Raw genomic sequence first — 27,385 nt, 5'->3', positions numbered from 1 at the left:
GGGGCCCTCCTTTTGAATTCAACCTGGTCTCCAATAGACTACCAGTCAAAAAATCCAAGCAATAAAGGATCATCAGAAGGCTGGTCCCTTGAAATGGTAAATATACAGCCACACAGTTTCCTAATTTTGTTGCAACGGAACATGGAAGATTTCTGAGAGAAGGAGCTCATACAATTAATTCATACCTTTATTTTCCCATCTTGGGCCCCAGTTGCTAACATTTCTGTATCTCTGCTGAAACACATACAAAGTACAGCATCATCCATCATCATAAAATTGTCTTGTGCCTGGTACTTGAGATCCTAAAGAAAATGATATTCAACCATTACTAACACAACCTCAAAATGAAGGCAGATATAATTGGACTGTTCAGAAAAGACCATTTATTTCAGATTGTAAATTCCTTAAAATAAGCAACAATTAATTTTTTCACATTCTGTAAAACTCCATATCACTAAGCTCTGTACCATGCACACAAATGACGCTTGATATACAAATGATTTTGATTTATTCAAATGGTTAAAGATCCATGCAAATAATGCCAAGGTTGTGTGCTCAGTGACATATGCCATCAATTTATACATTTGGATTTGCATGCTTAGCATTCTAGGAGCTGTTATTACCTCCCAAGTACCATGCCTGAAATTTGGGCAAACTGTTACTACATAGGAAGTAGTGCCTTGACTAATGGCATCATGGTCCAGACAAATCAATTTCTCCTATTTGTGTCTGAGGACCAGAGAACATACTTTCTAACTCAATTGTGCTTTTTCTATAAAAAATAAAACCAAGAAAGCAATTCAATATAAATACTTCAGAACTTTGTATTTAAATAGGATACAGAGTTCAGAATGAGATAAACATATGCCAGGTGCTGGGGTTTACAAAAAAAAATAAAACAATCCATACTTGTAAAAAGCTCACATTCTAACTGGGAAGACAACAAGCACGTATACAAATATAAACAGCATAAATATAAAGTGAATAAATACAAATATACCAAGTAGTTAAATATAAAGTAGTTTTGGATGGAAAGCACTAGCATTTGGGGGGATCAGGAAAGACTTTATGCAGAAAACAGTGCTTGAGCTGCAACCCAAAGGAAGAGAGGGACTCTACAAGATAGAGACAGAGAATACATTTGAGGCATGTGACATGGCCAGTATAAAGACACAGAGACTGGAGATAGTGTGAAAGGAACAGAATGAAGACCAGTTTGGCTAGATTGCAGAGTATGGGGGGGGGGGGGTGAGTAGTATCCAATAAAGCAGTAAAGACAGGCTGGAAGCTAGATTATATAGGACTTTAAAACCTAACAGAGTTTATATTTTATTCTAGAGGCAACAGAAAGCTACTGAAGTCTATTGAATAGGAAGGTCACACGATCAGTTCTGTGGTTTAAGGTAAATTACTTTGGTAGCAGTGTGCAGGACAGATTGGAATTGGGAGAGATGTGAGGCAGGTAGATCAATTAGAAAGCTTTTTGCAATAATCTAAGTGAGAAGTGATGAAGATTTGAACTATGGTGGTAGGTATGTGAGTGGGGAGAAGGGGTCTGATATAAGGGGAAGATTGAAACGGCAAGATCTGACAACTGAACAGATCTGTGGGGTGAGGGAGAGTGAGGAATTTGAGGATGATGGGTGAGGTTACTGACTTGGGAGATTAGAAGAATGGTGGTGCCTTCAAGAGAAATAGGAAAATGTGGAAGATGGGATGATTTAGGGGTAAAGTTAACAAGTTTAGTTTTGGACATGTTGAGTTTATCCAATTGGAAATATCAAATAAGCAACTGGGGATGTGGAATGTACGTTCAGGGGAGAGAATAGGGCTGGATTTATAGCTCTGGGAGTTATCTGCATAGAGATGATAGTTAAACCCATGGAAGCTGATGAGGTTACTAAGAGAGACTCTAGAGAGGAAGAAAAGAACAGGGTCTTTTACAGAATTTTGAGAATATCGAGTTAGGGGTGTGTAATAGGAGTGATGAGCCAGCAAAGGATACTGAGGAAGCAAACTAGTAGAGCAGTGTCATGAAAACTTAGAGGAGAAAGTGGCCAACAGTATCAAATGCAGTAGGCAGACTGAGAAGGATAAGGACTGAGAAAGACCATCAGATTTGGCAATTATGAAATCATAGGTAACAGTGGAGGGAGCAGTTTCAGTTGGGTGTAATATGTTAAGAAGCCAGACTGCAAGGGGCTGAGGAGTGATTGAGAGGAAATACTGGGTATTTCCAAACGGGTGTATGAAAAGAACCTCTCCAACCTCACTACCCTACTTCCCCCTGGACCCTCTCCTCTTTATAACTTCCCTGCTCCTGTTGAGGGCAGCACTATCCTTTCAGGGGCTCAGATCTGCACCCAGATTGCAGTTATCTGACTCTAATGAGTCACAAAGTCTTCTTAATGCCATTTTCATAGTATCTCTTGAATTCTCTCCCTTTCTTTCCACTCCAAATAGCCACTACTATAGTGCAGGACCATATCATCTCTCACCTGGACTACTGCAAATGCTCCTAATTTTCTTGGCTCTTGTCTTCTACTTTTTTCAATCCATCTTCCAAAGAGTTGCCAAATTAATATTCCTAAAAAACAGGTCTGGCCACATCACTACTCTGCTAAAAAGACTATAATGAACTCTATGAAAAACTCTAGCCTCTACTAAAAACTCCTCTGTTCAGTATTTAAAACACTTTACAGTCTGGCCTTAGTCTACTTTTTAAGGCTTAAAGCATATTATTCTCCTTCAGAGTTTTGTTCTAGCCACAGTGCACTAGTTGCTCTTCCTTGTACGTGATATTCCATCTCCTATTTTGCCATGTCTAGAATGAACTCCCTCCTCATGTCTCTCTTCTAGACTACTTGGCTTCCCTCAAGGCTCAACGATTTCTGCCTTTTCACCTTTATTTGTAATACCTGTGTTGTAAAACATGTCAATTAAAAAAAAAGTTCCATGTGGTGTTGAGAAATATACATTTTTTTAAAAAGTAGTTTCATTTAGAAGAAGCCATAAATCTTTTAGTTCTAATTTATCCAGCAATTTGTTCAGTTCCATTTTGTTCATCTTTCTGTTAGATTTATCCAAAACTGTGAGACAATGAATCTTCGGCCACTATCGCGTCACCACGTCTTCTTGTGGTACAGCTAATTTTTCCTTTATGAATTTAGATATTAAGGCATTTGAAGCATATGTTTTGTATTGTTATTGGTTGTTTTCTATGGTTCCTTTTGGTATAATAAAATTGTCTTGTTTGTCCTTTTTATTATTTTCAATGTTTGCTTCTGATTTGCTGACAGCATGATTGCAATTCCTGCTTTTTTGGATTCACTTAATGCATGGTATATTGGTTTTCCTATCCCTAATTTTAATTCTGTGTGTCTTTGTTTTTAAAATGTGTTTCTGTTACACAACAGATTGTGAGGTTTTGTTTTCATAGGCAGTCTGCCACTTTTTAAAATTTTACTGGATTGTTTGGTCTGTTCTCATTTAAAGTTATGAGTTAGGTTTTAATTTTCCTCCATTTATCTTTAATATTTCTTTCTCCAAATTGGGATTTTTTTCCCCTTTTCCTGTGTAAACACAGTAGTGTCTCAAGTTATTTCAGCTTAGTGTATTTTAAAGCAGCTCTATTCCCATCAGCTCTCTTCCCTTTGCCTGTAAGTTCCACCTCTTGTTTATTATCCTTTTCTTTAGTGTTACAAGCTCTGCTTATTAGTTCTTTTTAAATTCTTCCCCTCTTCCCCCCTTAACCAGTCAAGTAAAATCACCCTTCAACTTCTAAAATTTCATTTTTTTGGCTTTTTTTTCTGAAAAAGATCTTCGTTTATTTTCTTCACTATTTATCTTCCTTGTTTATTCCAGCCTTTTGATTTATGGCCCTTATGCTTATTTAATCCTTCTTTATTCTTTGTTTTCCTCAGGATTGAAAGCTTCTATGTTACCTTTTTGGGTCTAGTTTCTGTTACTACCTCGTAGACCTTTGCCCTCCCCACTTTGGTCCCCTTTTCTGCTGTGCCTTCCACTTAGAAATACCCATTCTTGCAGGTGATAGAGAGGATTTTACCTCACGAAAGAAATTTTCCTATGTCCCTGGTTGTGTAGTTCATTTTTAACCTTTGCCTTTTCCATGGTTACTTTCCCCCCCACCTGCCTTGAAATTTCCTCCCAGGTCTACGTTCTCCTACTCTTCTCAGTGTCAGCTGCCCCCAGGAGCTCTGACCCCCTTCTCCTGAGCCAGAATGAGTGGTTCTCCTAATTACTAAAGCCCTGAAGACTCTAGCTATTGTAAGCTCCTGATCTCCCTCTATAGACTCTCTTCTCCCATGGAAGCATTCATCAGTGGCACCTTCGCCATCACTAAAACAAGATCTTCCTATTTCTCAATCTCCTCTACCCCCTCAAATCCTTCCCTTTCCTTCCTTGCCCATTCTCTTGTATACTTTCTTCTTCCTAAGAGACTAAAGAAGCTACTTATCCTTCGCTGCGAGCTTTTGACTTAATTAGGGTACTTCATATATTCCCCTTTGTTTTCTTCTTCCCTTCTTCAGCATTTTTACGCATTCTCCTACTCTGTAATTTAGTCCTAAAAAAAAAAAGTAATAATTCACCTGTAGATGGGGTATGCTGTGAGGTTTAGTTTTTGATGTTTCAAGCCCTTCTCCACCCACACTTCTATTTGACCCATTTTTACCTTGGCCTTCTTGTATACATTTAGATAGAAATCTCTTAACATTCCTGTTATTTTACTGTTGTTACCCTTGTTTGCTATTGTCTGTTTACCTTTCTTGTTTATCCACTGTCTGAGGTATTTGAAAAGCAAATAATTTTTTGAGGTATGGTTTTCTTTCTAGGAATGTTTCAAATGCTTCTTTTTTATTGAATGTCTATCTTTTTTCATTAATGGTTCGGCTCAGATTTGTAGAATAGAATCGTACCTCGACCTCCTTTGCTTTTCATGAACATATTCCATTTTCTCTGGTGACTTTGGATGGGTGCATCAGAGTCTTGGGTTATTTCAATTTCTTTTGTGTTTTGAGTTTTTTCTACTGGTTACTTGAATAATTTGTTGTTTGTCAGTGGAATAGTTAAATTTAATCACTAAGTCTCTTGAAGTTTGTGCATAGGTTTTTTCCTCCTGGAGGTAATCTATAGATTCTTTTAATTGTAACTTTGTTTTCTGTGTTCAGAAGTTCTGGGCAGTTTTCTTATTTCTTGCATTATCACATTCATATTTTTTGCCTGGGTTCTTCTGGGAGCCCTATAATCCTTAAGTTCTCTCTATGTATCCTGATTAAAAAATCAAAAAAATTCAATTTGTAAGGAAATCATATTTTCTTTTAATATTATTGGTTTTTGCTTTTCCCAGACTGTCCTTCACTTCCATGTATTTGCATTCCCAATTAGTTATTGTCTCTCTTTTGTTTCTGTGGTGACTTGGCATCATGAATTCAAGTTTTTGTATTTTCCCTTTCTGCTTTATAGGCCATAAATTCAGCTTTCACAATTCTTTTTTAAACCATCCAGCAACATCCTATGGTGGCTTCATAAACTCACAGAAATCCACAGGATCTTCTGCCTCATAAGGTAGTGGTTCATTTTCCTTTGTCTTGCAATACTTACTTATAGATGTCTATACTCTTTTACCTAATCTGGAGGCTACAATCCTTTCTGTTATTAAAATTTTCCTTGTTGGTTTATTTATTTATGCTCAAGGTCTTGACTTGAGTTTTATTCTTCCTGAAATCTTCGTCAATTTCAGTCCCCTGCCCCCACCCCCCTTTTCTTATAGTTCTCAATTGCTTATATTCTGACCCCTTCCCCTTTGATGGTGGTTTCTCTTGGGGCTGGACCTCAAAGCCATCTCAGAGCCTCCTCCCAAATTGAGTAATTCATGATTTACCAGCTTCAGCTGCTGCCCCATGTCATTTCTGGAGGTATAGAACTGATCCTAGGTGGATTCTGGGCTCTCTCTGAGGCTTAGTTGAGTGCCACAGAGCCACCTACACATGTTCCTTTTGATCTTTAGCTCTCTGGTTGAGCTCTTTTGCAGTACAGAGCACTACCATGCTGCTGACCCAGCTTGAGTAAGGTTCTGCCTTTTGGATGTCCATGGTACTGGAAGGAGGGAAGGGTAAGGTTGAATTCGGTTGTGTTAGCTTGTTTAGCACTGCTACTGGAGTGTGGTGGGCAGTAGGTGAGGGGATGTTGTGTGAGTACATTAGGAGTTAAAGATTAACCTTCTCTATAGTTAGTTCTTTGAATTGTTCATTTTGTTTAAGTTCTTGGTGTCTTAGAGCATGGAAGACAACTGAAATTTCTTTATCTCTTGTGCTTATATAACTCTTATTCTGGAGAGGTCTAAGAGGTCGTGAGGATTGGAGAAAAATGCCCATTCTTCCATTCTGTTGGTCACATGACCTCCACACATTCCAAGGCTCACTCAAGTGCTATCCTACAAGTTACTAGTTCCCTCCCATCCAAAAATTACTTCTCTGTGTACATGCTGTTTTCTCCCAAAAGAAATCAGGAACTGTTTCATTTTCATCTCTGTATTCCAAGAGCCTAGCACAGTACCCAGCACAGAATAGGAACTTATAGATTTGTTCCAACTAGCAGTCTTCCATTTTCTTAACAACTCAGTTCTCTGTGACAGTTTCAGGAATATTCTTTTCTCTACCACATTTGAGAGTTCAGATTTCATAGCTGAAAAAAAAATCTATCTATAGTCATCCACTCTTTCACTAGGAAAATTTGAGCACTTTAAATTTACATTACCTTCCTAATCTTTCCAGTTGTAAAGTTCCATACTTCAATGAATCCATCAACAGAGCCAGTGACCAGATACTGGCCATCTGGAGAAAATCGAGCACATTCCACATGTGATTTCTGGCCAAACTGTTTTAAACAAAAACAAAGAAAGCATTTATTTTATTGAAGGTTTTTTTTTTCATCTGAACCCTAACCATTTGGCAATGCTGGACTATCTCACAGAATAAACTAAGAATTCCTTGGTTGATCTCACTGAAAGTTGTGAAGGAAAGAATGAGAGAAAAGCAAATGTCTGCTTTCTAAAGGGGTCTTTTCTTTGGAATTCTAGGATTTGCTAGCAGAAGCAAAGTCCTTTTCTTAGACTGTATTTTTGCCAAGGACTTTCAGTTCAACAATACTACTTTATAACAGGATTAACAGCAAAAAAATGCCACTAGCTGTAACAGACTACATCAGATTCTACCTAGTTTCTCTCTTAGGGATAAGTATTTACAGGCATCACTTTCACTTTTTAGAGTTACATCTGAAAACTTCCCAAATTCCTTTATTAATATATTTTCAATATAATTGATTCCTACATATAGGCACTTTTCATTACTTAAATTAATGAGATAATACATTTTTTTTGATAATACATTCAAACACAAATACAACTCATAAATCTTCACATGTTCTTTATCTACTTTTTTGGGGGGTGGAGGGGTGAGGTGTATTGACCTGATGAGGAAGCTAAGGCTGAGATAAGGTTAAGTGACTTGCCCAGGGTCACATAGTTAGGTAAGAGTCTTAGGCAGGATTTGAACTTGGATCTTCCTGACTCCAAGTCCAGGACTCTATCCACTTTGCCATTTAGAGGCCTAGTTATTGTGGTATAGTGGATAAAGAACTAACTTTGGAGTCAGGAGGACTTAGGTTCAAGGCCTGTCTCTGTCACATACTACCTATGAGACCAGAGGAAAATCACATAACCCCTCAAGGGGTCTTGGTTTTATCAATACAAGGAACTCCCTCCACTGATGTAGAAGGGCAACTCATCTCTCACTTATAGTCTTTGAGTTGGCTACAGCACTGAGGAGTTATGTGACTTGCCCATGGTCACACAGGTAGTATGTGATAAATGCAGGTTAATTCTCTATCTACTATGTTACAAAGCCTCTCTTTAGCTATTTCTTGCTTATAAAAATGCTTAAGTACTTAATAGACATTTAATAGTCATCAAAAATAACCTTACTGTGAAAGTTGAGATGTAATGTAAAAGACCAGTTCAATACACCCTATCACTACTACAGATTCGAAAGACTGTAAAATGCTTTGCAATATTTGTATTAAATTCAACTTGAAACCCACACACAGATTACAAAATAAAGTGCAGAAGCTGTAACATAATGCAAATGGCAATATCACTGAACATAAACTTTCTTAAATGATTCACAAATAATATGGATATTAAAAGTAGAAAAAAGCCAGCTGATAATCAATAGTACAGACTAGAAAAAAAACAGATTAATATAATGCTGAACAAATAAATCCCTAGAAATTATGCCAAATTCACATTTCTAATTTTCATGAATCTATGTATAAAATTAAATAAATTACTCATATTTTTAATACTAATTGTCAGGACTTGAAATTAAGGAAATCAAGGTTCAAATCCTGGGTCTGACTGTAAACTGTTCTGCATCTGTGAGCAAGTCACTGAACCTTCTCTGAGCCCCATTTCCTCTCTGAATTAAACAATTATTTATTTTCATCTGTAGAATGGAGGTAATAGTACTTGATCTATCTTAAAGCACTATTGAGAGGAAGGTACTTTTCAAACCTTAAAGCACTATATAAATCTGAGTAATTATGTCTGGGATTAGGGCTGCAATATTCCTAACAGCAGAGAGGAGTCAGACACTAGATAAAATACTGAAGTTACATTAAAAAATTATAGTTTGCCAAGTAAAAGAAAATATTGTAAGTACCCTACCTTAATGTGTCTGCTCAACTGTGTAGGAAACTTCTCTTCTTCCACATCTTTTACAGCTGCTTTACCTCTGAACAAATCAATAGTCATACCAGGAGGAAGCAAACCTTGGTGCTGTTGCCACTTCAAAGCCTAAAAAGATATTTAAAGAAATCCAATTTAAAACATATGAAAACCCTAACATAGTAGAAATTTGTTTTGATAATTCTCAGAACACTGACTGGCAAACAGTTCAAGGATCCTCATGAGGCTGAAAAAATACTGAAGGCAGTAAAAAAGCAAAGTTAGTGAAAGGAAAGATGAAGAAGATGAAATTGAATGCTGTGTAATTATAATGATCAAGCTTGACCCTGAAGAATAAAGAAGAAACTGCATCTCCCTCCCTTTTGCAGAAGTGGGAAGGAACACAGCATAATATACTGTTAGAGTGAGTTAATGTGTTGATTAGTTTTGCTGAAATGGCTTTTACCTCTCTTGTTATATAGAATGGATCTCTGGGGAAAGGATATATTTGGAAATGAAGGTGATATAAAAATAAAAGGTATCAATAAAAAAGGAAGAAGGATTAGATTTAATTTTGTGTGTACCTTCCATGGTAGCCTTGAGGGATCATACTGACATATAAGTAGAACCTAGTTTGGGGGAAGAACTTTTAAAATTTGTAAAGTAAATTTATGCACAATAATGCGTAGTCCTTTACCTGTCCCAACAATGCCATGAGACGAGATGGAGGTACAACACTGACTTCTCCAGCTAACGCCTGTGCAATCGCTGCTCTTCTTTTCTCTTTGCTGCTTCCATCAGGATATGCCTGGTAAAGGGCCAGAAGTGAAGAAGTGTCATAAGGCACTGACAAAATCACTCTGAAAAATCCCATTATCACTTGAAAACCACTATCGTTATAGAAAACTATCTGAACTGTGGATTATGGGTTTATTTTTTAAAAGGTCCCAAATCTGCACATCTAATTTTCAGAGAATCATGAGAGGCAACATGAAGTCACCTTGTACATTCCATTATGTTTAAAGCAGTTTAAATAATTGTTGGTCATTGTTCACAACATTATTAAAAATGTTTCAAAAAAGGAGACTCAACATATCACACAGCGAGATGAGACTTTTTCTCCCTTCTTTTTTCTTCCCCCTTTTCTAATTCACTCTTCAGAAGTTGTTCTCAATTTTCTTTTTTTGTCAAGTCTTCCACACCATCTCCTCCCCACTGCCTCCTTTACAGCTGAGGACCTAACACGATTTAATGAGAAAAGAGAGGTCATCTGCTTCTTCTCTACATTTTGGAACCCCTTGACATCATTGTCATCCTCCACTCTCTCCTCTTTTACTCTAGTCTTTGATAAAGAGGTGATCCTCTTCATCTTTGGTTTCATTCCCTTCCATCTTTTCCCATCATTATCCCCACCTCTCTTTTTAAACTTTAATATTTCCCTATTTACTGATGCCTTCTCTGATTTTTACAAATACATCCAAGTCTTGTCCATCCCTGAAAAAATTCTTACCAGTTTCTACTAAGTCCTCCGGTGATCATTCTGTATCTCTCCCCACTAGCACACTAAAATTCCAAGAAAAGGCTGTCTCCACCTCCTCTCCTCTCACTCATTCACTTCTTGATCCTTTGCAATCTGGCTTTCAGACTCTCATCATTAAGTTGAAGTTTCTCCCTCCAAAGTGTTCTATAATTTCTTAATTGCTAAATCAATCAACAGGCACGTGTTAAGTGACTTCTAGGTGTCAGTACTGTGCTGAGCTTGGGGATACAACAGGTAAGACAAGTGCTACTTTTAAGGAAGGAGCCTATATTCTATCAGGGAGGATGACATATACATATGGAATAAATATATACATAATGAATACAAAAAAGTACAAGGCAGTTAGGGAGGTTGGGTGGGTAGGAGCAGTTGGGATATTTGAGTTGTATCTTGAAGGAGATCTGCGAAGAAGTGGTAAGGAGAGAGTATATTCCATGCATGGGGTATGGGCCAGCAAAAACACACAAGACAGGAGGAGGAATGCTTCCTATGAAGGAGAGGCAAGCTTGGCTGGACTAGAGTATGAAGGAGGGAGATTATGGTATAAAGATGCTGGAAATATAGGTTGGGGCCAGCTTGTGAAAGGCCTTAAAACCTCATTCTTCTTGATTTCTGTGTAAGATTTGACAGTTTTCACAACCCTTTCTGGCACTTAGTTCTCTCTGGGCTTTTTTGACACTGCTCTCTCTGGGTTCTTTTCCTTGTCTGACTGCTTTTTCCCAATCTCCTTTGCTGGTTCATCATCTATATCATGTCTCTTAACTGTGGGTCTAAGATTAAATTCTGAGCCCACTTCTAATCTCTCTCACTCACTTGGTGAACTCATTAGTTCCCTGGGGTTTAGTTATCATCTCCATGCAGATAGCTCTCAAATTTATCCATCTCTTGTCTCTCTTCAGCTTTAGCTATGGATCTCCAATTGTCCAGTGAGTATTTCAAACTCAGCATGTCCAAAACTGAACTTGTTATCTTTCTGAACAAAACCATATCTCTTCTGAATTTCCTTATTTCTGTTGGGGGAGCCACCATCATTCCAGGCTCCCAAGTTCCCAACCTCACAATTATATCTCTGACTCCTCATGCTCCTTCACCCCACATACTCATTCTCTGATTTTTATAAATACATCCAAGTCTTGTCCATCCCTGAAAAAATTCTTATTAGTTTCTACTAAGTCCTCCAGTGATCATTCTGTATCTCTCCCCACTAGCACGCTAGTTACCAAAACTTATCATTTCTACCTGTACAACATTTCTCAAAGCTTGATGCCTTCTAATTACCTGGACACCAACCTCGTTCAGGCTCTCATTGTTTTTCACTTGCATTGCAGATGAGGCTATTACAATGGCCTCCAAATTAGCCTTCTTAATTGGCTTCTCTATTCTCTGAATCTTTCACCCTCCTGCTAAAGTGACTTTTCTAAAGCACAGGTCCTACCATGAACTTCCTTCCTCAATAAAGTCTAGTTAACTTGAGTTCCATAAACTTAAATTTTTTAAAATAACAATTTCACTATAATTGGTTTCCTTTGTAATCCTACGAATTTTATGCTGTTAAAAACATTATCCTGAAAAGCGGTTCAACAGGCTTCACCAGACTGCTCAGGGGTCTAGGACACACATATAGGTTAAGAACCTGATTTATTTAGTTTTTGGGATAAAATATGAACTACTCTGTTTGGCATTTGAAGTTCTTCATAATCTGGCCCCAGTGTAACTTTTCAGGCTTATAAAACACTAGTTGCCTTCTTTATTGCTCACACACGACAAAACTTCCCATTTCCCAATTCCATATCTTTTTACTATGTCCCGCATGCCTATTCTCTTCTCACTTTCACCTCTAAGGATCTTTTTCTTTTAAAACTTTGCTCAAGTGCTATTTTCTATACAACCTTTCCTGATTTCCACCCACAGCTAGTGCCTTACTCCCACGCCAAATTTACTTTGTATTTATCGTGTACATATTTTTATGCATGAACATCCTATCTCCCTTGATAGAATGTAACCTTGAGAGAAGGAACTGTTTCATTTTTGTCTATGCTTCCCCAGGGCCTGGAACACAGTAGGAATTAATAAATATTTGATGATGTATTCCCAGGATAACTTTTCTCTCCAACAACTCTTACAGTCAAGAAGTCGTTCTGTTTCATTCATTCATTTTAAACAATGTCCAATTTAACTGAGAAATTTAAGAATATTACTTTCATTCTATTTTCTATGCAATTGCTTACATCTTCAACATTCTAGTACTATCACATTGTTACTTCTTGCCAGCCCATTAGTGAGAGCTACACATTGCAGTAAGGAAGAAGACAAACTAGTGAGAGGCAGGAAAGCACAATGGTATTTGGAGATACTGATTAAAGTACCACCTCTACCACTTATAAACTATGTGAACCGTGGCACCCTCACTTTGGAACCTTCACCTCTCTATGCCAAATATATTTGTACTGCCTACTACCAGAGTTGTTGTGAGCAAAGGATTTTTAAAGTACTGTGTAAATGTGAGGCACAATTACTAAAACTGGGCTCTTAGATTAGCTGAATTTCAGTTATCATGTTCATGCTAATTAAAGATAGGACCATCTTAGAGGAGACAGTATAATTCGTACTTGAGACACTATGGAAAGGTCTGAGGCTGGTGGTTTGGTAAAGTGTGTCCACCAGCATCCACATTTTCTTACACTTCCATACATATTCAAAAGGTCCCTCCAAATATGTGTGTCCAAAAAGTATCTATGCTAAAATGGAAAGTCTATTAGAATTTTTTTGGGGGGGGCAGGGGCAGGGAGGGAAGGCGATTGGGGTTAAGTGACTTGCCCAAGGTCACATAGCTAGTATGTGTGTCAAGTATCTGAGGCCACCATTTGAACTCAGGTCCTCCTGACTCCAGGGCCAGTGCTCTACTCACTGCACCACCTAGCTGCCCCAGAATTAAACTTTCTGAACAATTTTACTTTAGCCAACGTGGGAAGTATTTAGAAAATAGATTCAAAAGCCCTGGGTTTTTGTCCTAGTTTTTGCCTCGTTATGTTTGTGTGACCTTAGGAAAATCATATAATATATAGAGGTCTCACTTTTTCTTATCTGTTAAATTAAGGAGTTGGTTTAGATTAGTAGATTTCAATCTTTTTTTTTTGTCATGGACTCCCCTCCCCCATCTTTAACAGTCAAGTGAAGCCAAAGGGCCCTTTCTCAGAATGTTTTTAAATGAATAAAACAAAAGGTACAATGTCATAAAGGAAAATGACACTGAAATACAGTAATCGAAATATTTTTTAAAAATGTTTACGGGCACTAGGTTAAGAATCACTACAAAATTTAGATGATCACTAAGGTCCCTTGCAATCTAACACTTTTTTGTCTTCTAATAATATAGGTATTTAAAAAAAAAAACTCCAGTTAATGAGGAAAAATAATCTGAGAAACACAGAAAGAGATTTGCTAATATTTTCAGTGTTACAAGCATACCTCACGAGGATCAAAATAAGACCTGGCTAAGAGGTTCTCAAGATGAATGTATCTCTCTGGCTGAGTTTGTTTTAACATGATCATGGGGTCAGTCTGTCTCAGAAGAGATCTAGCAGCACCCAATTCACGAAGTTCTATCAATTCCAGGACAACCTAGACAATTATGAGAAAGAAAGAATTAGCATTTTCAAGAACTTCTCATAGTTAAAAATTTCAGTTAAATTTTTCAGCTAAAAATAGAGCTAAAATATCATCAGTTATTAGGAAATTAAAATTTTTCTTTTACCTGGTTGGCCTACAAAAGTGACTATAAAATTGCTTAAATTCTACAATCTCCAGCCATCATTTTTTATCTACTGGTTTTCCTTCCTCTCGGCATACAGATACGGCCATACATGAGTTTATTATATTTTGCTTTATTGCGCTTTGCAGATACTGAGTTTTTTACAAATTGAAGGTTTGTAGCAATCCTGCATGAAGCAAGTCTATCAATGCAATTTTTCCAACAGGAGGGGCTCACATTGCATTTGTGTCATGTTTTGGTAATTCTCGAAATATCTCACACTTTTTCATTATTATAATATCTGCTATGGTGATCTGTGATGAGTGATCTTTGATGTTACTATTGTGATTGTTTTGGGGAACCACAAACTGTGGCCATATTAGATGGCAAATTCAACTGATAAATGTTGTGTGCTCTAACTGCTCCACTGACTGCCTATGCTGTTTCTTTCCCTCTCTTTGGGCCTCCCTATTCCCTGAGACACAACAAGATTGAAATCAGGCCAATTAATAACCCTACGAGGGCCTCTAAGTGTTCAAATGAAAGGAAGAGTCAATCCATGGGGCAAACTTCATTGTTGTCTTATTTTACGAAACTGCCACAGCCACTCCAACCTTCAGCAACCACCACCCTGAGCAGTCAGCAGCCATCAACATCAAGGATTTCCTTCTGGTAATGACTGTATTCATAACAGTAAAGGAGATATGAGGCAATTTCTCCATTTTATTTTAAGCTATTCAATCAAGAAACATTTATTAAGCATAACACAAAGACAAACGTGAAAGAACTCCAGACCTTAAGGAGCTTATTAAGTGCTTACTATGTGAAAGACTATCCTTGGTACCTTCCCTCAAAGACATATTCTCCTGGAGGTGAGAAAAATATGTATATGTGTGTGCACGTGCGCATGTGTGCTGTGCAGTGCAGTGGTGAGGTTGGTAGGCTGTAACAGGTACACAAGTAAATACAATACAAAGTAGGAGTGATGGGGGAAAAGGAGGTAACCAAAGTGCTGTAACGATATTATTGTTATTCCCAACAATTGGTTGGGAGATGAGAAAGATGAGGTGTGTTTAAACTTACAGAAAGAAGTTTTTGAACGACAGAGATGAGGAAGGAGTACATGTCAAATAAATGACTTGTTTCAAAGAATGGAGGTAGGAAGCAGCATGTTGCATTTGGAGAATATCCTTCCAATATGATCAATCAATCAATATTTATTAAGTGCCTACTGCGTGACAAGCACTGTGCTGGATTGAAAAGTACAGTATCAGGTAGTAGGAAAGCAGGGACTTGCTTAAGCTCCCCCCCAAATCCCTCCAAACACGTGTAAAAAATGGCTCTGAACAAATTCTAGAGCTGCGGAACCCATGAAATAGCAGAGGGAAACAGATCTCCAGCCCAGGAGAGTGTTTCAACAATCTGGTTAGCAGCTGTTGTGGGGATGAAAGACCAACACAAGCCCAACAACAACGCTACCAGCACACTGCAAAAGCAGAGGTTCTTTTAATCTGCTTTAGGAAGGAAAATGCATGCAAACTACTTAAAGATGTTCCCATTGTTTAAAGGGATTCTGATAGCAGCCATCTATGTTAATATCCATTTGAACACAGTAAATAACTGAACACATTTTACTATAGACAATATTTCATATAAGTTGTTCTCTGTATACAGTGTGGGATTACACTTACACATCCTATCCCAAGTCTTTTGTTGTTTGTTATTAAGCATCTTAACGCCAATAACTTAAATAAGACCACTGAAGAAAATACCACCTTAAAAATTAGATTGGAGCAAGTGGAAGCTAGTAACTTTATGAGAAATCAAGATATTATAAAACAGAACCAAAGGAATGAAAAAATGAAATACAATGTGAAATATCTCATTGGAAAAACCACTGACCTACAGAATAGATTCAGGAGAGATCATTTAAAAATTACTGGACTACCTGAAAGCCATGATCAAAAAAAGAGCCTAGACATCATCTTTCAAGAAATTATCAAGGAGAACTGCTTGGATATTCTAGAGCCAGAGGGTAAAATAGAAATTGAAAGAATCCACCAATTGCCTCTTGAAAAAGATCTCAAAAAGAAAACTCCCAGGAATATTGTAGCCAAATTCCAGATTTTCCAGGTCAAGGAGAAAATACTGCAAGCAGCCAGAAAGAAAAAATCTGAATATTGTGAAAACACAATCAGAATAACCTAAGATCTAGCAGCTTCTACATTAAGGGATCGAAGGGCTTGGAATATGATATTCTGGAGGTCAAAGGAGCTAGGATTAAAACCAAGAATCACCTACCCAGCAAAACTGAGTATCATGCTCCAAGACAAAATATGGATTTTCAATAAAATAGACAACTTTCAAGCTTTCTCAGTGAAAAGACCAGAGCTGAATAGAAAATCTGACTTTCAAACACAAGAATCAAGAGCAGCATGAAAAGGTAAACAAGAAAGAGAAATCCTAAGGGACTTACTAAAGTTGGACTGTTTTGTTTACATTCTTACATGGAAAGATGATGTGTATAATTCATGATACCTCAGTATTAGGGTAGCTGAAGGGAATATATATATACAGATACATATATGTATAGACAGAGGCACAGGGTGAGTTGAATATGAAGGGATGACATCTAAAAAAACAAAATCAAATTAAGGGATGAGAGAGGAATATGTTGAGAGAGGGAGAAAGGGAGAGATAGAATGGGGTAAATTATCTCACATAAAAGTGGCAAGAAAAAGCAGTTCTGTTGGAAGGGAAGAGGGGGCAGGTGAGGGGAATGAGTGCATCTTGCTCTCATCAGATTTGACCTGAGGAGGGAATAACATACACATTCAATTGGGTATCTTACCCCACAAGAAAGGAGGAAGGAGATAAAAAAGGGGGGGCAATGGAAAGGAGGGCAGATGGGGGAGGAGGTAATCAAAAGCAAACACTTTTGAAAAGGGACAGGTTCAAGGGAGAAAACTGAATAAAGGGGGATAGGATAGGAAGGAGCAAAATATAGTTAGTCTTTCACAACATGAGTATCGTGGAAGGGTTTTATATAATGATATGCATGTGGCCTATATTGAATTGCTTGCCTTCTTAGGGAGGGTGGGTGGGGAGGGAAGGGGGAGAGAATTTGGAACTCAAAGTTTTAAAAACAGATGTTCAAAAAAAAGTTTTTGCATGCAACTAGGAAATAAGATATACCGGCAATGGGGCATAGACATTTATCTTGCCATACAAGAAAGTAAGGGAAAAGGGGATGGGGGAAGTGGGGTGACACAAGGGAGGGCAGACTGAGGAATGGGGCAACCAGAATATATGCCATCTTGGAGTGGGGGGGGGAGGGTAGAAATGGGGAGAAAATTCGTAATTCAAACTCTTGTGAAAATCAATGCTGAAAACTAAAAACATTAAACAAATTAAATAAATAAATAAAATAAAACACCAGAGTTGAATAGAAAATTTGACTTTCAAATACAAGAATCAAGAGAAGCATGAAAAGGTAAACAAGAAAGAAAAATCCTAAGGGACTTACTAAAGTTGAACTGTTTTGCTTACATTCCTACGTGGAAAGATGATGTGTAATTTATGAGACCTTTCTCAGTATTAGGGTAGTTGAAGGGAATACACATATACATAGACAGAGGGTACAGGATGAGTTGAATATGAAGGGATGATATCCAAAAAAATAAAATCAAATTAAGGGATGACAGAGGAATATATTGAGAAAGGGAGAGATAGAATGGGGTAAATTATCTCACATAAAAGTGGCAAGAAAAAGCAGTTCACTGGAAGGCAAGCATGGGCAGGTTAGGGGGAATGAGTGAATCTTGCTCTCATTGGATTTGCCTTGAGGAGGGAATAACATACACACTCAATTGGGTACCTTACCCCCCATGAAAGTAGGAGGAAGGGGATAAAAAAGCGGGGGGATAATAGAAGAGAGGGTAGATGGGGGAAGAAGTAATCAAAAGCAAACATTTTTGAAAAGAGACAGGGTCGAGGGAGAAAATTGAATAAAGGGGGACAGGATAGGAGGGAGGAAAATACAGTTAGTCTTCCACAACATGACTATTTATGGGAGTGTTTTGCATAATGATACATGCGTAATCTGTGCTGAATTGCCTGCCTTCCTGGGGAGGGTGGGCCATCCAGGTGAAGATGTCCACCAGGCAGATGGATATGTAGGATCAAGGAACTAGGGAAGAGATTAGGGTTATGTGGATTTGACAGTAACTGCATAGATATGACGAATGAACCCATGGAAGCAGAGGAGATCACTAAAAAGGAAAGAGAAAAAAGCCTAGGACAAAGCACTGGAAGGTGCTAAAACCCCTAAAGAAGCCAGGAGTAGGAGGATAAACCAGAAAAAAGATTGAGAAGGAATGGTCCACTAAGACTGATTCTTCCCTTCTTTTGGTGCCCTGCAGCACATCCTTACTGCTATTATATTTTAATATGAGTTTTATCATTCTTCTCCCTAACTCCATAACAATAACTTTTACATGAGGGGAGACCTTAAGGCTGCACTGAAGCACAGCACTGAGAAAAGATGGAGGTAACATCTTATTGGATTCTGCATTAGTCAGACCACATCTGGAGTACTGTGTTCAGTTTTGGGTGCCACATTCTGGGAAAGACATTTAAGGTGGAGGGCAATCAGGGTGGAGAAGGACCTCCAAACCATGTTATATGAAGATCAAGGGTTATTTAGCACAGAGAAGAGCAAAGTGAGGAGAGTCATGACAGCTTTATTCAAATTTGTGAAAGGTTTTCATGTGGAAAAGGAGAGATTTGTGTTGCTTGGCCCCAGAGGACAGACCTCTGGTGGTGGTGGAGTTGGAAGGCACAGAGTAGCGCATTATGGCTTGATACAAGGAACACTTCTAACAATTACAACTGCTGGAAAAAGGAATAGGATCCTCAGCAGGTAAGAGATTCTTTCTTACTGGAGTTTAAGTGGAAGCTGGATGATCACCTCTGGGGAATGCTGCACAGGGGATCCCTGTTCGAATACAAGTTGAATTAGCTAGATGAACTCTTTTAATTCAAAAAATTTTTTAAAAAAATTCTATTTTATTTTCAGTTCCAAATTTTATCCTTCCTCCTATCACCTCCCTCATCGACTGAGAAGGCAAGAAAAACAAAACCCATAATAAAAACATATGGATATGCAAAACAAATTTCCACATTATCTTTGTTCCAAGAAAAAATTCTTCCAACTGCACTCTGAGTCTATCAGTTCTCTTTCTGGAGGTGGACAGTTATGTTTTATTACAAGTCCTTTAGAGTTGTGGTGGGATATTGTGTTGCAGTCATTAAATCTTTTACAGTTGGTTAGTTTTATAATATTGCTATTACTGTGCAGATTGTTTTCCTGCCTTTGATCACTTCACTTTGCATCAGTTAAGTCTTCCCACGTTTTTCTGAAACCATGTTCTTCATTATTTCTTACAGCATAGTAATATTCCAACCCATTCACATACCATAACTTGTTCAGTCATTCCCCAATTGATGGGCATTCCCTCAGTTTCCAATATTCTTTGGTACCACTTAAGAAGAGGCTATATATATATATATATATATATATATATATATATATATATATATATATACACACACACACACACACATATATATATATATGTATTTTTGAACATATGGGTCTTTTTCCTCTTTCTTTGATCTCTTTGGGCTACAGATCTAGTAGCAGCATTGCTGGGTCAAAGGGTAAATACAGCTTAATAGCTTTTTGGGCATAGTTCTATCTCAGCCAATCTGATAAGTGTGAGAAGGTATTTTTAATGTGCATTTGTCTAATTATCAGTGATTCTGAGCATTTTTTAAATATGACTATCGAAAGCTTTAATTTCTTCCTCTGAAAACTGCCTATTTATATCCTTTAACCATTTATAAACTGGGGAATGGTCTCATTCTTGTAAATTTGACTCAGCTTCCTGCATATTTTAGAAAAGATGCCTCTGACAGAAAAACCTGCTAAGAGTCCATGACCCCCCCGCCCCAATTTCCTGCTTTTCTTTTAGTTTTAGCTGCGGTGGTTTTGTTTGCACAACACCATTTTAACTTTATCTAATTAAAATTATCCATTTTATTTCCTGTTATCTTGTTTCATCATGAACTATCCCCCATTGATTTGGCAGGTAATTTCTTTCCTGTTCCACTAATCTGCATATATCACCCTTTATATCTGAATGGTGTACCCATTTAGAATTTTCATTAATTTGGTGTGGGATGCTGCTCTATGCCTAGCTTCTGCTAGACTACTTTCTAGTTTTCCCAATTTTGTCAAATAGTGAGTTCTTGCCCCAATAGCTGGGATCTTTGGGTTTATCAAACACTACGTAACTGCGCTCATTTGCTTTTTTATAAAGTGTAGCTAATCTATTCCACTGATTGATCTATTTCTTACCTTGTGTGAAACTGTGGTGTAGTTTGAGACCTGGTACTGCTACTCTCCTTTCCTTCCAGTTTTTTTTTTCCTTTCATTGATTCCCTTGATATTCTTGACCTTTTATTCCTCCGGATGAATTCTGTCATGATTTTTTTTTCTACCTCTATAAATTATTCTTTGGTAATTTGACTAGTATGGCATTGAATAGTTTAGGTTGTATTGTCATTTTTATCATATTGGCTCAGACTACTAATTATTATTAAGCAATTAATATTTCAATTATTTAGATCTGTATTTGAGGAAACTGTTTTATAATTGTATCCATACAGTGTGTCTTGGCAGGTAGACTCCTAAGTATTTTATATTGTTGGTAGTTCTAAAAATGGAATTTCTCTTCCTGTCTTTTTCTGTTGGGTTTTGTTGGCAATATTCAAAAATTCTGATGATTGATGTGGGTTTATTTTAAATCCTGCAACTTTGCTGAAGTTGTTAATTGTTTCAGTTAGCTTTTTAGTTGACTCTCTAGGGTTCTTTAAGTAAACCATCACATCATTGGTAAAAAGTAGTAGGTTGGTTTCCTCACTGCCTATGTTCATCCTTTCAAGATATTCTTGTCGCAGTTTTCAGAGGAAGAAATTAAAGATATCTATAGGCATGTGAAAAAATGCTCTAAATCACTATTGATTAGAGAAATGCAAATCAAAACAACTCTTAGGTACCATATCTCTCCTGTCAGATTGGTTAACATGACAAAACAGGAAAATGATAAATGCTGGAGAGGATGTAGGAAAATTGGAACATTATTACACTGTTGGTGGAGTTGTGAACGGATCCAGCCATTCTGGAGAGCAATTTGGAACTATGCCCAAAGGGCTATAAAAATGTGCATACCCTTTGACCCAGCAATACCACTCCTAGGGCTGTATCCCAAAGAGATCATATAAGTGGGAAAAAATTTTGTATGCACAAAAAGATTTATAGCAGCTCTTTTTGTGGTAGCAAAGAACTGGAAATCAGGGGGACACCCATCAATTGGGGAACGGCTAAACAAGTTGTGGTATATGAATGTAATGGAATACTATTGTGCTATAAGAAATGGGGACGTTATGGACTTCATAATAACCTGAAAAGACCTACATGATATGATGCTGAGTGAGGGGAGCAGAACCAGGAGAACATTGTACACAACCACAGACATATTGCTTCTGTGATGACTAACTTTGACAGACTTGGCTCTTCTCAGCAACAAATGGTTCAAAGACAGCTCCAAAGGACTCATGATAGAAAGAGCTATCTACACCCAGAGAAAGAACTACAGAGTCTGAATGTAGATTGAGGCAAACTATTTGCTCTCTCTCTTTTTTTCCTCTTCTTTTTTGGTTTTGTTTCTTCTTTCTCATAATTCATTCCACTGGCCAGAATTCTTTACAACTTGACTATTACGTAAATAAGTTTAATGCCAAGGTATATGTAGAAACTATATTGGATTACATGCCATTTTGAGGGGGAGGGGGAGAAAATTTGGAACTCAAAAACTTGTGGAACTTAGTGCTGTAAACTAAAAATAAAAAAAAAAGATCTTCTTGTCTTACTGCTATAGTTAGTGTTTCTAGAACAAGACCGAATAGTATTGTGATAATGGATATCCTTACTTCACCCCTTAATGGAAAGGCTTCTAGCTTATCCCTATTACAAATAATGCTTGATCTTGGTTTTAGATAGATATTACTTACCATTTTAAGGAAAGCTCCGTTTATTCCTGTGCTTTCTAGTGTTTTAAATGGGGATGGGTGTTGTATTTTGTCAAAAGGCTTTCCTGTTGTTTTTTGTTGTTAACATGATCAATTATACTTACAGTTCTCCTAATATTGAACCAGCTTTAAATTACTGGTATGTACTCTGAAGTCCCTTCCAACTCCAAGATTGTGGTTTTTCTGGTCAGAAAAGGAGGAAGAAGGCTGAAAGAGTAGAAGCCAAGGGAAGCACACGAATTTAGAAGAACAAGCTATGAAAGGAGAGAGCATAGTGGTCAAGGATGAGTGCCGACAAAAGGCCACTGGACTTAATAATTAAAAGGCCATTAGTCATCTCTGAGAGAGAATCTGAATAGTGATTTTTAAGGCAGAGCGATAAAACTTGAAAGTTGCACTATAAGGGGCTGGGGAGAAAATGGTGGAAGCAAACGTAGCCTAGCTTCAAGCACTTTCAGAACTGAAAGGGAAGCGAGATTTGGATGCTTGGATGGTGATTTCCAGGCATTACAGGATTAGGGAAGATGGGAAAGAACATGTTTGTAGGTGAGAAGGAAAAAGCTAGGCAATAAGGAGAAGCCGAAGATGTGAGACAAACTAACTGCTGGCATAAGCTAAAGGAAAAAGGATCAAAGATACAAATTTGGGTATTAACTTTTACAAAGAGAAGGATCACTTCATTCTCTTGAGACCTGAAAAAAAGAGGTGAGGATGAGTGGAGACATAATGTTCTGAGGTGTGGAGGAAAGGATGAGGGTGATCCTTTGGATGGTCTCAATTTTCTTGGTAAAGCAAAGGGGGTTATCTTTTGAGAGGTGTTAGGGGAAAAGCTGCAAGGTTGAGAAGGTATATGACAGCAACTGAAAGAAAAGGATTGTGCAGTGTTTGAAAGCTCAGGAGAGGTTAAATAATAGATTCAGTCTATGCAGTTTCACTATTTCCTGTAGCAACTTCCACTAGCTCTGGAGTATGCAAAGAGGAAACTTTTATGATGGCAGGGACCAGGTTGGGCTGAGAACAACGGGCTTAAGAAGAAGAGATTTAAAGGTGGAGATCAGTGAACTGGCTATCGTAGGACTAAAACTGTACAGGAGAGAAATGAAGCCTGAATAAGGGTGACAGCTGGGAGAACTTAGAGGGCCTGAAGGACCAGAGGTCACAGTAAGGAGGAAGAACAAGTTTAGGAGGAGTGAGACAGTGGTAGAGGTAGAAGGACAGAATGCTGACCAGAGAAGGGAGATAAATTCTCATCAAAGTTAAATGTCTTGAACATGGACAATTTCATTATTGAGTTAAAAACAATTCTCCTTTGGATCTTTTGCTACTAAAGAAATAAAAATCGAATGGCATTAATGCCTGAACATATTACCATTTACTTCAAAGGTGATGAACATAAACATAAATTTTACCTGTTCATAGAGGTCAATCAGTGTTTTGTCTGGCAATTTCAGGGACTGTATAGCTTGCAAAACAGTATCCCAATGACCACTGTTAATATCTGCTACAAAACTCTCTATGCTGTCCACAGTATTCAGCGACACAGTCGTCTCCTCCTGCAAAGTGGCTAAGGCTCGATGTAAACTATTTTCCTTCAAATACTGCATGATGAGACGTATAACACTGAAAAAGAAGAAATATACCATGAGTTTAACTATAGGATTACTGATTTAGAGTTGTAAGGGACCATGGAGACTATCAAACTCAACCTCCTAATTTTACACGTGATAAAACTGAGGTTCAGAGAGGTTAAATAGCTTGCTCAGGGTAACCCAGCTTGTAGGGAACTGAAATGGGACTGGAACTCAGGTCTTCCAGATTCAAAGTCCACTACTCTTTCGTCTATAGTCTATATCATGTTGCCTCTCATTGAAAAAAACAACAACAAAAAACCTCAAAATGAACACATAACCCTTGGTTAACGGACTCATGTTCCAGGGGAATTCGCTAGCCAGGCCAATGCTTTGACCAGGAATTGAAATTTATTGTTGTTAAGAACCACAAATAAACAATCAAACAAATAAACAAACGTTATTTCTACTAGTGTTGCGGTATTTTCACTACTTACTTGTATAAGTGCAAAGTTTAAACTTGTTCCCTTTACCTTAATATACAGAAATGCTTTATGAATACAGAGTGCTTTATTATTAGTTAGCTCTTAACTATACTGAGAAACAGAAATGAGGAAACTGGGCCCTTAAACTTGGAAACACTGGGGAGTGAGGGAAGGAGGCAGATCGAATGCACCTGGGGAACACGATGACAGCAAGAACCAGGCTGGCTGCAAACAATGCAAACCCACGAAGCCTCGGTGCAGTGGCTCAGTGGTTATCACCGTAATGGATGGGGACAGGGAGTGCGAAGAACCCTGGGGTTTTTGGTCCCAATTCTAAGACGACCCTTGTGTGATCTTTGGCGAGTCACGTCCGCCGCCTTCTGGCCTCAGTTTCTTCATATGTAAGATGAAGATACTGGACTAGAGGGCACTCTGGGGTCCCTTCCAAGCTGCCTGCTCCGTGACCCTCTAGTTATAGGTAATTTCCCTTAGCGGGATCAAGGCCAACGCAAAAAGAGGCGGGACGGAGCCGCTGGACGCGGGGGGCGGGGAGGCTCAGCTCCAAGCTGGCCCGTCAGGTCGGACGCGGCCCCGGAGCCCAGGCCGCAGGATCCGTCCCTGGTCTCCCGCTTCCTTCTCCCCTCTCGCGGGGCCCGGCCCTCCCAGACCCTCGCCTTTCCCCAGTCCCCGGCACTTACTCTGACGACTCGATTTCAATGGACATCTTGCCTCTGCTGGAGAACCGCCACTAAGCTCGGGGACTGCAGGGGGAAGGAGCTCAAACCGGACACACCGAGAGGGGAAAATTCGGCCCACTTCCGGTACCCGCTTACGTCACTTCCATCCACACCACCACCGCCCCTCCGCCCCAGGTCCAGTGAGAATGGGGGAAATGAGAGGCCGCTTGTCACATGACAAAATTGGCCTATCAGAAGGGGTGGGCTGAAGCGGGAGGGTCCTGTGCCCTAGGTTGCTCGTCTCCGGACCCTGAGCTGGGGCACTTGTAGAATTAGCATTTTAGCTCCAGGAAAGGACTTCAGAGAGCAACCTTTCCTCCTCACTTTACACAGGAGGAAGCTTAGGACTCACAATCCTAACTCTTAAGATACCAGCTCTGGGGCTGGATTTGAACCCGAGGCTTAGTCTCCATTAAGGGAGCTTGGAGGTGTAGTGGATAGAGCGCAGGTCCTGGAGTCTGGAAGATCCGAGTTGAAGTCCACCCTTTCACACTCAGTAGCTCTTGGATTACTCCTGACTACGTGGGTTCCTTCATCAGTAAAAATGGGACTGCTGATAGCGCCTACTTCTGTTGGGAGGGTAAAATGAGTTCACATTTGTAAAGTGCTTTGGACACCTCAACGTTCTATATGAGTGCTAATTAACATTATAGATTTAGAGCCGACCTTAAAGACCATCAGATCCAGAGGAGACTGATGGCCAGAGGAGTGACGCGGCTCGTAAGATCTGATTCCAGGGCCCAAGGTCCCTTCTACTCCCCTACAGTGTGTCTGGAGTGAAGGCGCTCAGTTCAAGGTCACCCAGTGGATAAAGTAGGACTTGAATCCCGCCTTTCAAACTTCCAGTCCACTGCTTTTTCTTTAACGTTCTTTTTTTTTTTTTTTAGTTAATAGTTAAAAACAAACATAATTCAGGCTTATTTTTGAAAACAGGAAACTTGTCCTAAGAATAGAAGTGTCCTAAAGTAGCCCGTAAAATTAACTGCAATATGTATAAGCTATATTAAATTGCTTACCATTTCAGGGAGATGTGAAGGGAAGGAGAGAGGGAGAGAATTTAGAACTCAAAATTTAAAAAATGAATGCTAAAGATGGTTTTTACACATAATTGGAGGAAAAATTAAGAATTAAAAAAGTAATTGCAAAATAACTCTTAGGCCATGAAAATTGAAATTTAAACCATTCATTTTGGTTTGTTTCTTGACCCTAATTTTTTTTTATCTTTTGTTTTTACATTACTTCCATTTTCAAATACGTCTCCTTCTTACCTAGTAAACTATTACTTGTAACAAAGATTGAACTAAGAAATGAAAAAATGCAAATAGCATAAATAAGTAAAACACCTACCAAATCTTTCAGTATGTGCGTTCTTTCGTGTCTACAATCCCCCACCTTTCCAAGGGAAGGAGGTACATTTTAAAATCTCTTTTCCAGGGCCAAATTTAGTCATTACAAGTACACAGAATTCACTTTCCTTTTTCTTTTTTTTTTCTTTTCATTTCCATTTGCTGACATTGTTTTCCTGGCTCTTCTTACTTTACTCTGCATCAATTAATATGTCTTCCCAGATACATTTTATTTTGACACGGCAGGCTCTTTCCAGCAAGTACCTGAGAAAGCCCCATCAAAGTAGATTACCTAAATAATTCAGCCAAACTGCCTAGGGAAGTGATTGTTATTGAGAGTGGGTATCATTTTTTCACTTTTATAGTTTAACTTTTGTTAACAGAGAGGAAAGATGTGCATTTTAATTTTAATTGCTCAGAATTTCAGAGTTGAAGGGCATCTCAAAGGTGTTCTTGTCCAGCACATACTTGAAAAATAGTTTCCTCTGCAACAAACCCAACAATTGGTTGTTCACACTTTCCTTTAGTCTTTTAGTGAAGGGGAACCCCCTATCTACTGAGCATCCTATTTCACTTTGGGATAATTCTTAGGAAATTTTCCATTACATTAAGCCTGAATTTGCTTCCCATTGCTTCTAGTTCTGACATGTTCAACTAAGTAGTGCAAGTCTGTCTCTGAGGCAACACTACTGGGCCAACAGGAGTAGGAGGCAATTGTTCTTCTGTGTTCTCAGCCAGAGGACAGGCACTGGTGCTAAGCACTGGGAATATAAATACAAGCAAAATGAAAGACAATTCCTGACCTCAAGGAGTTTATGCTCTGAAAGGGAAGATAATACATAAAAGGAAGCTGAAAAGGGGAGAAGGATATGGAGATAGTACCTGGCACCTGTAGGGGCAGGAAAGATAAATCCAGAGGAATGCAGCCTGGTTAGAAATAAAGAGATGGATGCCCTGGGCTCTCTCCTTAAATGGAGTTTCTGTTAGGAGCTTTCTACTCTCTAATTACAGAGAGAGAGAGAAAGAGAGAGAGAGAGAGAGAGAGAGAGAGCGCCCTCAAG

The 27,385-nt window shown here is 38.5% G+C and overlaps 1 protein-coding gene across 1 annotated transcript in view; it reads right to left on the bottom strand.

Annotated features, from left to right (window-relative positions):
- Positions 1–25,089, bottom strand: part of SMU1 (SMU1 DNA replication regulator and spliceosomal factor) — a 36,632-nt gene extending 11,543 nt beyond the window's left edge. The window contains exons 1-7 of the mRNA XM_036738204.1: positions 24,940–25,089; positions 23,598–23,808; positions 13,752–13,904; positions 9,441–9,551; positions 8,744–8,872; positions 6,778–6,897; positions 186–302 (exon numbers count right to left, since the gene is read on the bottom strand). Coding sequence (XP_036594099.1) covers positions 186–302; positions 6,778–6,897; positions 8,744–8,872; positions 9,441–9,551; positions 13,752–13,904; positions 23,598–23,808; positions 24,940–24,965 — 867 coding nt within the window. The 5' untranslated portion in view covers positions 24,966–25,089. The remainder of the gene's footprint in view (positions 1–185; positions 303–6,777; positions 6,898–8,743; positions 8,873–9,440; positions 9,552–13,751; positions 13,905–23,597; positions 23,809–24,939) is intronic.
- Positions 25,090–27,385: the final 2,296 nt, after the last annotated feature.

Source organism: Trichosurus vulpecula, chromosome 1, assembly GCF_011100635.1.
Source record: "Trichosurus vulpecula isolate mTriVul1 chromosome 1, mTriVul1.pri, whole genome shotgun sequence".
In the NCBI taxonomy this organism is placed as follows: domain Eukaryota; kingdom Metazoa; phylum Chordata; class Mammalia; order Diprotodontia; family Phalangeridae; genus Trichosurus; species Trichosurus vulpecula.
The sequence above is the reverse complement of the archived record's forward strand: the minus strand, read 5'-3'. Positions and strand labels throughout refer to the sequence as shown.